A 12,233-nucleotide genomic window follows, 5' to 3' on the forward strand; every position below is an offset into this window, starting at 1 on the left:
TGTGCACGTTTCCTGTCCCTGCCCTTGTAAAGACCTCAGGACACGAATGCGACACCGCCGGGCGCTGCACGTACGTAGATATAATTAGAAAAAGATTTAGTGCATGAGAAAGTGCAGAGAAAAGCCCCGCAGCATGAGGGTAACTGAAATCAGATAACTATAAAACAAGCAGGATGCTCACATCAGTAACACTGAGCTGTAACAGTGGATCATAAATCCATATATATTATATAAGTGCTTGAGTATATGAGTATCACTTTGCTTTCTACTCATTTAGATGACTAGAGCACCTGAACAGCAGTGTGGCGCTTTGAGCAGAGTCTATTTCACATGAATCTGAGGACGTATATGAGGTAAAGTGTTGTGGGGTTCCACAGGGATCCATTTTGGGTCCCGTGTTAATCACCATGCTAGCCCTAGGGCTAATCGTGCAGAGCGATGGCCTTGGCTGCCTAGTCTCTGTGTCCTGTTAAAGCCCATCAGCTCTGATGACTCACACACTCGCTCTGCTTCATGGTGCAAAATAATCCCACCCAGCATAAGCACCGCCATTGGACCTTTGACTCAGAGCAGGTCATCCACGCTGTCCTTTGTCCTCCACATCAGTCATCCTCTCACACAGTTGAGCTTCACCTGAAATCTGAAGAGCTCAGACAGACGAACTCTGCAGCCTCTTCCTCTTCCTCTCTTCTTCTCTCCTTAAATTTTTTAAAATAATGAAAGCCTTCTAAAAGTTTGACCTCCTTTTTTTCATGTGTGTGATTGTAAGAATACTTGCTTTCTCTCATTTACACTGAGTTAATAGTGATAACAACTGAAATAGTCACTTAAGGTAACTAAAGGTAAAGTAATAAAGGTCCCGTCTTTGTAAAGTTCCTGCTGATGATTAACTGTGCAGTTCTCTGCAACTCCAACACTACTCAAATTTCATTAGGAGCCATTACTCTGACATTACCATTTGTAAGGCGAGTAACTACAGACTGGGGCAAGGAGGTTCATAAATGATTGGGAGGGTAAGTTAGCTCATGATGTCAGTGTGTTTCCTTCCTGTCCTCCTCAGTATTTGGAGCTGTTATGGGTCTAAAAGCAGAAGAATTCCTTTTTCTAAATTCTGTGAACTGATCCTTTAATAACTTCTAACTTAACTTGTGATAGACTTGTTGGAGCTTTCCGCCGGGACACATCTGGCAAATGTGAGGATTTATGTGCATCAGATTCCTTGTGACCCCCATCAGACTGAGAATGCTCGCTGTAATGACAGCGGGGCGTATGCAAACACATACACACACTCATTTGCCGAGGTGCATGGCACTAAACTGCTTCCCCAAACCCACCAGCAGCGACGGAGGCGGCAGCTCAGTGCTGCTTTAAGGCGAGCGAGCCAATCTAGCAGCGGCAGCGCTCCATTACACGGTCAGTGAGGTGGGGTGGTGCCGTGATGGAAATAGCTGCCTCTTTTCTGTAGGTCACAGAGGACGCCGGTACACGCACCAGGCCCGTCCGCTCGCGCCGACGTGCTTGTGATTCATCTCATTTCCTCTGCACTCGTCTGAAGCCTGCTTTCCAGGTTGGGGGGGCAGTAAGACGAGCTCACCCTGTGAAGATGGTGCAGAAAGCAATATAACCATGAGTGTGACCGAGGGCGAGCCATCCTGATGCAGACGCTGGCTCGTCAGCTATGCTAATATGTAAATATGCAAATGAGCATTCCCACTCAGGGACTCTTAATTAAAGAAACAGCGAGAGAAAACAAAGCAGCAAGATCACCAGACACAGACAGGAAATTGTGTGCACCCAGGTTAAACATTCAGGAGGAGCGCCACGGTGATGCCACCAATCAGAGAGCAGCCCCTACCTGCCGCTCGCCCTCATATTCAGAACAAACAGCGCCATGTTTGCGCATCGTAATGAGATCCAAACCAGGATCTAAATCACTCCAGAGTGCTGTTTGCAGTTCAGAGCAGCTTCAGTGCCTTGCTTTGTTCTCAGCCCCAGAACCACAGCCGGAACCACAGGCCCAACTAAATACTCACGCCCGAGCCCTCGGACCAAACCACCACCATGGCCGCCTCAGAGAGACCACACCTCTGATACCGGACGCAAACACCACCTCTGTGGAAGCACTGAAGAGAGAACATCCACCAGGTCACTGCAGCCACGTGCTAAACAAGTTTCTAAAACCCAGTCACGTCAAGTTATTCATGAGCATGGTGGACCAACGTGCCACACAACTAGCTGGAAAAAAGCAAAGCAAGAAAATACTGAAGACTAGAAGAAAGAAAAGTGTCAGAAACTAAAGATGTAAAGACTTCAAACAAAGATTTTAAAGATGAGTGTTGGAGAGGTCATAATTTGAAGAGCCAGACCGCTGAGCTGCTGACCTTAACGAGCTGTTAGCACTGTGCTTAGTTAAAGTTCAGAAAGGTAAGAGTGCTGATCCACTTCAAAACATACAATAAAATGTTAAAATCAATTCTAAAGCGCACTAAAGTGAAAAAGAGGGAAACACAATCTCGTTTACGAGCGCCTGTCCAGAGAAGAGCTGCAGATGCTGGAATCAATAATCAAGCCTGGACGAAGTGAAAGCATGAATTACTTCATCAAAGTCAGCAGATGAGAGAATGTTTTTAGTCTCTGCAAGTCTAAAAGATGATTCCCTTTCAAGTCAGGTGTTATAAGTACAGTTATGTATACCAGGCATGAACAGGTCCACACCTGTATATGGACAAACCCTCAGCAGCCATGATGGACACAAGGACAGCAAATCATGTAAATTAACAGGTGGTGTATACCAGCGGTCCTCAAACCCCGGGCCTCGGACCGGTACTGGTCCGTGAGTCGTTTGGTACCGGGCCGCGAGAGTTGAGGCTCCGGTGTGAAATGTATGGTTTTCAGGGTTTTTATCGGTTTTCAGCGTTATTTTGTTATCGTTTTTATTGTTAACTCGGTTTTCCTGGGTCTTTTCACGTGTGTTATGAATAAATCTTCTTTTTTTCGGTGCCGGTACTAGTTTTATTTTGTTGTATTTATCCGCGACACATTAAAGGCCGGTCCGTGAAAATATTGTCGGGCATAAACCGGCCCGTGGCGCAAAAAAGGTTGGAGACCGCTGGTGTATACCATGACTCTGTGCAGAGATCTGCAGGTGAAGCCTGAGTGCACACAGGTGAGTGTGTGCACTCAGCGGGAGCTCTGAGAGGTGCCGCCGTCTTTGGCTCAGTGAAAATGAACAGTAGGTCTGACTGTGCTCTTATTTGAAATGCAAATAAAGTCCAAAAACCTTTTAGAGCACCCCGTAGGTTTCTCCTACATTACCTGTGGCAAAGGCCAAATTTAATTACTCCTTCTGTCACTCAGAGTCCCTCTCCCAGCAGTCGTTTCATCCCGGCTGCTTTTCAGCCTCAGTGGGAGGCAAGCCACCCTCCGAGGCCGCCGAGACCCGGAGGACCTGCGGGATTCCCATGATTATGCAGCTCTCCGCTCTCCATCCGGGGTTAATGGAGGCTAAAAGGAAAAGAACGAGCCTGCTCCGGATTCTTTTTACAGGCAATCAAACACGATTCATGCTCCATGTGTGATACCGGCCGTCACCTGCAGTGCACTCTGAGGGGAGGGAGGGGACTCGTTGGGGGGGTCGTGGGGACATTTATTTGGATTTTTGCCTTCTGGCTTTCAGGTTCTTTTGGTGGTCTTACTCCAACTCCCACTCACTGATGTATCTGCTGCTTCTCCATAGGTCACACTTAGACACCGAAACCACAGAAACCTCCTGCTGCTGTCACCGAGAGGAGCTTGTAAAAACCTGGGAGCTGTCTGCAGGGGCAAAGGATCATCTAAATACTCCACCAATAACCACGTCATGACTTTCGGGCCATGCCGCGCCCACCCAACAGCTGACATAACCTCTCCATATGTGGGCAACCCAACATGAGCCACTGCCCGAACTGGACTCTGGACTTCTCTGCCAGGTTTCTCAGTGAGTCCTAAAAGCAGCCCAGGTTAGGTCCCGAGGAGTCATCGAGGAGTTGAGTTGCTGAATCAGCTGATTGAAGAGTGGAGGAGCTTTCCTGCATCATATGTTGGAAATACACATTCTTAAAAACAACTTTTGCACATGTGGGAGCAATAAGAGCATCAATCTATCACCTTCACAGGTTCTTCACAGTGAAGAGATCCAGCCTGCTGTGGAGGAGCATTGCTGCTGCTGAAGCAACAAGCAACTTTTGATGGGAAGAGAGCTCAGCCCAGCAGGCAGGTCAGCTGTTTACATGCTTCTCTCTAAGCATGCTCAACCCGCTGAACTGATACCCACATGGAGGACAGAATATGTGACTGAAAGCTGACAGCAGGACGGATAGAGACGGTAAACCCCGGAAAACTGGCAGAACAACCTCGGGATGAGTTCTCTCCGGCCACCGTGTGAGAATTAAATATGCCACTGGTGCACTAACAAAGGATCTCAGTTCAACCTTCAGGTGTTAGCACCTTTCCTCGAGATTACCAAACCGTCCCACCCGCATCGCTGTTTGTTTCATCCAGATGGTTTGAGGTCTGGATTCTGGGAATACCTTTAGCTTGGAGCCCCTTCTGGGGATTTTAAAGGTTGCCTGGCATTTACATGTAAACAGCCAAGTGACTTCAATGTGAGTCACTGTGATTCTTACACCTGCTTCAGAGGTTTTCCTCTGTATTTCTATATTTCCTGTATTTTTCAGACTATAAGGCACTTAAAATTCTTTAATTTTCTCAAAAATCGACAGTGCGCCTTATGTATGAATTCTGGTTGAGCTTACTGACCTCAAACCGATTTTTTGTGGTACACGACACTCAAAAATCTGCTTCAACATAATATTATGGTGTGATTATAAGGACCCCAAAATGGCACCTTTTAAGAGACATGCTTACGGGCCGAAATCGCCCACCTGTCAAACTCAGACACTGAAGATCGAGAATTTGATGGATTTCTGGACGAAGAATGAACTGAAAAAGTGAGTGTTTTGTTCTGTATTTTATGTGTTACAACTGAACAATGTTGAGAGTTATCGTGAATGAGTTGATTAAAGTTTGAATTATGTAACAGTTTTGTTTTGCTTAATGCACCTTATAATCCGGTGCGCCTTCTGTAACAAAATAGACCCGTTCATTGATATTGTGCCTTATAATCCGGTACGCCGTATAGTCCAAAAACTACGGTACATTATCAGTTGTAATCACACATAAATAAATCCAGGACCAGGACAAGAGTGGGAGAAGATCCACACAAGGACCCTCTGGCTGTTTGCTGACCACTGTTTCATTATCAGCTCATTTTAAAAAAAGACCTGATCTCCTCTTTAAAGGCTGAAACTGAAGTCCACATGAAGAGGTGGTTGCATGAATCTTATCTGGACCAAAGCTTCACTTTGTTCACTTTACTGTTTCACCATAGGCACCAAGTGTACTAGGGCTGGCATCTGGAACAATACACAGCTAAAAATGTCATATTAAATTAAAATGTAATATATTTCCAAAGCATAAAGAGTACTTTATGAAACGTACCTGTACATAACGTTAACATTCATGTCACAGAGCTTGAATTTCCACCAAACCGCACCAGCGGAGCTCAGGCTGCACTCCCGGTCATCAGATACATGCACGAAACAAACGTTTGACCTTTGAACTGCACCCCGACACTAACACAGAACCAGTGAAAGGACGCTAGCAGTCACAGTGATTGAATGGTTCTGTCTGCTCGAGCAAGTAAGCAGCCTTGGTATTAGCATTCAGAACTACCTGAAAACAATCCAGGGCAGATTTACTAGTTGAGGAAAACAGCGATCGACAGAAATCCATACAGGACAAGACTGAGTACATCAACTTACACCATCTTACACCCCAAAAATCCCTCCATAAGCTTCAACTGGTTCAAAACTCTGCTGTTCGCATTATTATCAGAATCCCCTCCTACCAGCACATCACCCCTGTTCTTCAGGAACTTCACTGGCTCCCAGTGAAATTCAGGATAATATACAAACTTCTTCTGCTCACCTTCAAGACCCTTCATAACCTTGCTCCTCCTTACCTTTTTGACCTGTTAAGCACTACCTACCCGCTACTACTGCCCACTCACTTTGATCTTCTTCTTCTTCTTCTTCTTCTATCTCGTGCCTTCTTTCCACCTCACCACAGTGGGAAGGAGAGCTTTCAGCTGCTCTACTCCCAGGCTGTGGAGCTCTCTACCCCCAGATTTAAGAAACATTGATTCCCTCCCCCTGTTTAAATCTTTAACTCAAAACCTATCTGTTCAAATCTGAATATTCACTGTGAACCCACTGTTTGTTTTTGTTTTTATTGTCCTTCATTTTGTCATCTCTATTATATGTTTTATTCTATTGTTAGGTGTCCTTGGGTGTCTTGAAAGGCGCTTTTAAAATAATTTAAATAATAATAATAATAATAATAATAATTATTATTATTATTATTATTATTATTATTATTTTATACTTATTATTTTATACTTATTATTATTAATAATTATTATTATTATCATTATTGTTAATATCTATAGAAACTATATACCCTGGCAGCAGTCAGGGGGCCCGTTAGCATCAATAATAACCCGATCGATATATCAATGACTGATAAACATGTGTCAGAGTTGACTGTATGTCCACTGTGTTCGCTCATTATCTTCGTGCCGCTGTGACGGCTCGCCCTACTCTAACTTCAAGTTCCTCTTCATGTTGTAAGCCTGACTCATGCAGGTAATCAGTCCTTGTTACAGATGTCTGTGTTTATTTGTATGAAACATCTGGAAACACCGGCCTCACTGTGTGACTGCACATCTGATATTTCTGTTTCTCTGCTGAAGCAGCTTCATCACTCAAAACCACGAAGAGACAGCATGTGCTCACTTTAATCAGACAAGTCCATCAAGTGCTTAACCTCCACCCTCAAGGCTGAGTGCGCACACACACATACACACTAACACACACATACACACTAACACACACACTCCCCACTCATACATGAATAAGCTTGATGAGATGAGTCTGACCTCAACTCTGTGCTGAATGTATGAAGGTGCTGGAAGGAAACAGTTTGAATCATTAAATGATGGCAGTGAGCTCTGTGAGCTCAGCCTCAACGGCCAGGCTGAACCAATGAAAATGCTGAAAATGTGTAGCAGGAAATAAAAAACCAAACAGGGACTGACGGACTGAAGGTGGCGATAAAACTGACCTACAGGAGCTCGACTAACAGGTTCAGGTTCAAATGGTCATCAATCCAAACAAAGCTCTCGGATATTAATAAAATGACTGACCTGTAGTCTATGAAGAACATCCTCACGTAGCTCTTCCTGTTCTCCAGATGGCTCAGCACTCTCTGTGAAGGGCGATGGACCGATTTGCTCTGTAAGCAAACTACTACCCCTCCGTGGAGGGAGGGGGGTAAAGAGTCTCTGATGTACAGTTTTCGTCATATTTTCTCACCACTCTGGCTCTTTTCTTCTCACATTTTCATATTTGGAACTTTATTATATTAAGATAAACTTGATTTTTCTAACTGAGGGACAGGAACATATGCACTGTGAGTGCTTTTGAGGTGATGATGAGATTAAGCTTGACTGTCTTCAGATGCAGCTACTTCAATGGAGAAGCATAAATCCAGATGTTTAGAAGACCCGACCTGCACATGTGGAAAAATAGAGATTTCTTCTGTTTCAGAGTGTAAATATTTCCTGCAGCTGTGGGTTTGAAACTGTGCATAGCGTTATTTCTGATGATTCCTCTAAGTGTGTGGCACCTTTGCAGTATCAGTCACATGACCTAGCAGCTCTGTCTCAGGTCAGGTGCTGCCTCCATCAGTGGATTCAGCTCATACTCACGCAGATAAAAAAAAAAAACATCCAATCATGTGTGAGCATTTTCCCGGCAGTGCTTCCTTCTCAAGGACGCCTGGCCTGTAGTCACTAAAGGGGGCAGGTGTGTGCGTGTGTGTGTGTGTGTGTGAAATGCTGACTGGCCCACTTTGAGCCTCTCTCACCTTTAAAGCCGGTGCTTACCAATCAAATGTGTAATTTGCACCTGTGCGTCTATGAGATTTCTCCCCATTAAGCTCTTGAGCTGCTGATTTCATTGATTAGCTCCTCCTCTGGCTTGGCGGAAATCATGCTGAGGAGCCCTAACGAGGCCTAACAAGGGTGGCTCACCTGCACAGGGCGTCCGAGCGGCAGGTGCGCCGCAGCTCCAGACAGCTGGCTTTGTGCCTCTCCTGGTGTGAGCAGGACGGGACAATGGTGCGACGGCGACGCTCAGCACACGCCTGGTCCGGGCACGAGCAGAACAGCAGGGGGTAGCTCAGCTCCCATGACACCCGCTCGAAAAACTGTCGCAGGGCCTGAAACACACGACGCGAAGAAAAAGGTAAACAAGACGAGGAATGTGGTACAGGTGATTGAGTGCAGCGAAAAAGCTAAAAGCACTAAACTATTATTCCTTAATATGAGAAAAGAAGCCTGCATTAACAGTATAGCACAGCCTGTTAAATAATAATATCACTTTCCTAAGTGCCGAGGGAGACAACCGCCTGGCCGGGACTGGTGTCTGCATTTATCTGGAATATAAACTAGGAATTCCCAAATTAGGAAAAAATATCTGGAAAGAGAAAAGTGGCAAAGTGGTCTGTTTCACTGAGGAGGGATCTGCAGCATCACTGGTCCCTTTGATTTAATACTCACTAGCTTTACAACAAACCAGTGAGACTGGTGTCCACAGGTATCCACATGGTCGGGATGCTGAGTAAAATGTTAAAAAGAAATCTGAATGATTCAAAATGAGCTTAGATTTTTATTAAAACTGAATTTCTTCAGTTTAAACACATGACAGGTTTTCTGTTTTATACTGAGAATAAATTATAGATTTCTGAGATCACTGCATTCTCTTTTTATTCACGTTTAATTCAGCATGAAAACTTTGTCAGGATTGGGGTTGTACACGGATAAAAGTTGTTCATGTCACACCTGCAGGAGGCCCTCAGCGTGAACCTCCTGGCACACAGCTTCTGTGCTGATGTTAATGCTGAAGGAGATCTGGAGCGGCGCAGTGACCCCAGTACTAACATAGCGTTCCACACATCTCACGGGTCTGAAACATCTGGGCTCAAAGATCAATAGGTCTAAATGTTTTTGTTAGAATCCCGGTGAAGGCCTAAACTTCTTTGGATGCAGCTCATTTGTTTTGCTTGTTAGACTTGTCAGAATTGTTTGCGGCTAGGGATGGGTACCGGTTCTGACATAAACGGTAGTAACCAGACCGAAAAGCAGCGCACATTTCGGTGCTTTTTTTCCCCTGAGATGTCATACACTTCAGATTCTAGCCAATCATTTTACCTTTGCAAGCGTAGTAGGCAGGCCCAGGTACGTACGTTCTTTTAGAGCAGAGCTACAGATTAAAAATGCCCAAGGTAGGGTTTTTTTTTTTTTTATACAGCTTGTGAACTCACTGTCTGACCCATACTCCGGAACAGTAGGAGGCGGTAATGCTCCTTTACGTTGGTTGCCAACCGCCGTTAAACACAAAGAAGAAGAAGAAGAAGAAGAAAATGCCCAAGGCGAAGCGGTCAAAAGTCTGGCTGTACTTCACAGCAAAATATGCAAACTCAGCAGCCTGCAACAAGTGCTTTAAGGTGATACTGTGCAAAGGAGGTAACTCCTCGAATCTGATGAAACACCTGGCGACGTATAGCATTTTGTTAAAAGCAGAGAAATGCACCGTATTTGATGGCTTGCTGCGAGACCTCACATCGAGCACATCTACTGCGGGTGTGGTGCCTGTTATCAGACCGGAGTTAGCAACATCCCCCAAAAACCCGAATAGGAGAGTCCTGGCCCCTAGCCCTGCCAGTGTAGCAGAAATCATGACGGATGATGATGCAGCAGCAGCTGTTCTTCTCTGCGTGAGTAGCTTAATGTTGTTCGTGTGCAAGCTAACCACGTTATTAAATGAATGCATGTAAGGTGAACTAGCAAACACCGTTGTAGTTCCATACGGCTGTCTTCTTGTTTGATGGCAGATACTCCCTTCACCCTGGCCAAAAAGGCTAAAATGACCAAAGGAAAAGTGGGAAACAGCTAAACATGAGAGGTTTTTGGACAAAGTTTGTGTTTTTTTTCCATTGTTTAAGCACTGCTTGCAACCAAGAATGATACCCTATAGCTGCAGAAAAGGCTAACATTGTTATCTTTTTACAAAAAAAACTGCTAAACATGAGAGATTTTTGGACAAAGTCTGTGTTCTCCATTCTTTAAGCACCGGTTCGAGCACTGTTTAAGCACCGTCACCGTTTCAAAAGTACCGGTTTGGTACCGGTATCGGATAAAACCTAAACGATACCCATCCCTAATTGCGGCATCATTTGAAGACATAAACTGTAGATAAAAGATGGACTTTGCCTGCAGTCTTTCTCATGTCCATCAGGGGGTGATTCCTCAGGTCTGATTGGATAGAAGTCTGTTCGAGAAGTCTGAGCGTCCTGTTCAACTGGTCTCTGAGCTCAGTTAACTGTTTCCTGTCAGGTGTGACTGAATCAAACAGGATGTTACCTTTTGCATTATTATAATTGCAGGGTCGTGACCTTACAATATAAAACGCCCTGAGGCAATACTGAAGCCGAAACCTGACGAGTCTAGAATTACTTCAGCTGTGATGTTTCCTGACACGCTCAGAGAGGCTGCTCTGGATCCTCACAGTAAAATCTGCTGCACTGAATCTGTGTTTGAGCATCTTCAGTGTCACTGACTCACAGTTGGTAAAAACTCCTCACTACTCTGAGCCGGGAGCAAAACTGGCAGTTTTTCTGCAGGTGTTTGGCTGTGGCCCGGTGATGAGGACACACAGACTTATTGGATTTTCCCAGGAGTCTGTGATCCATGGAGCCCAGGGGTGTTCATCTCAGCCTCGGAGCTGTGGAGCTGAATTTAGATGCTTTCTCAGGTGAAATATAACCGTATTAAAAAAGCATTTTAAATGCTGCACTTTTACTTGACTATTTTTAAAGATTTTATTCCAACAAACAGTTTGTGTAATTCTGCCACTGACGTAAAAGTGAAACCGAGGAGGAGGAACTTGAAACGTTAATAACCTTTTAGCCTTTAGAAAGCTTTTAGCATCACAGCCTGCGCAGCGCTGATACCATAACACCAGCTCTGCAGTCCAGGCGCTGTCACATCATCACCATCATCACCGTCATCAGAGAGACCCTCGGACGGTTTAAACATGGAGGCCGTGAGGTTTGAGCCTCAGGTGCCACAAATGCTGTAAATGATGCTCAATCACTCTGAAGGGCGCTGAGACACGGGCAGCTGTCAGTGCTAGCTGTGTGCTTACTGCACACGTGCATATGTTTGTGCTGGTGGAGCATTTTTTTTAATGACATCATCTGACCAATAATATGGCTGCTATGAGGTTACTGTACTAAAAGATCATCTGAGAATAATTACATAATTTACACCTGCAGGTATTATGACCTGGTAAACAGATCAGTCTGTGAGTGAGTGCTGCATGCTCTCAATTTACATGAACTAGTTTCAGTCAGAGGCTCAGAAGGAAAAACGGTTCTTTATTTAATTTTTATGTTGGCCTTATTGACAGATACAGTGAAGAACTGGCAGGAAAGCAGAGGGAGAGAGGGGAAAACATGCAGCAAAGGGCCGCGGGTCAGATTTGAACCTGGGCCGGCCGCTCTCAGCCGTACAGCACATGGGTGCCTGCTCAACGCACTGAGCTCAACTGCCACCCTGAGCAGTTATTGACGAATCAGAAGGTTGGAGGTTTGACCCCCTGCTACTGCAGTCTGTATGTTGAAGTACCGTTGGGCAAGATACTAAAGCCTGGTGCATCCATCCGAGTGAGTGTGAGTTAAACCACTTGTTTCAATACAGAAAATTGTGCCTGTGTGACCAGGAGGATGAGGCCTGAAGGACCTTCAGCATAAAACAGGGCTTATACTGTTTTATGCTGCCTATACTGAAAAAGGACAATCTTGACAAGACACAAATGAACAACTACAGGCCGATCTCAAATCTCCCATTTTTAAGTAAGATCATTGAAAAAGCAGTTTCTCAACAGCTCAATTACTTCTTAAAACAGAATAACTGCTATGATGCCTTCCAGTCGGGTTTTAGACAGAACCACAGCACTGAAACCGCTCTGACCAAAGTGTTTAATGACAAATGTCTGAATACAGACAGTGGA

General features: G+C 44.9%; 1 protein-coding gene across 1 annotated transcript in view; it reads right to left on the minus strand.

Moving 5' to 3' along the window:
- Positions 1-12,233, minus strand: part of gfra2b (GDNF family receptor alpha 2b) — a 164,339-nt gene that overhangs the window by 35,789 nt on the left and 116,317 nt on the right. The window contains exon 5 of the mRNA XM_004561831.4: positions 8,192-8,379. Coding sequence (XP_004561888.1) covers positions 8,192-8,379 — 188 coding nt within the window. The remainder of the gene's footprint in view (positions 1-8,191; positions 8,380-12,233) is intronic.

Source organism: Maylandia zebra, linkage group LG7 (assembly GCF_041146795.1).
Source record: "Maylandia zebra isolate NMK-2024a linkage group LG7, Mzebra_GT3a, whole genome shotgun sequence".
NCBI classification, from domain to species: domain Eukaryota; kingdom Metazoa; phylum Chordata; class Actinopteri; order Cichliformes; family Cichlidae; genus Maylandia; species Maylandia zebra.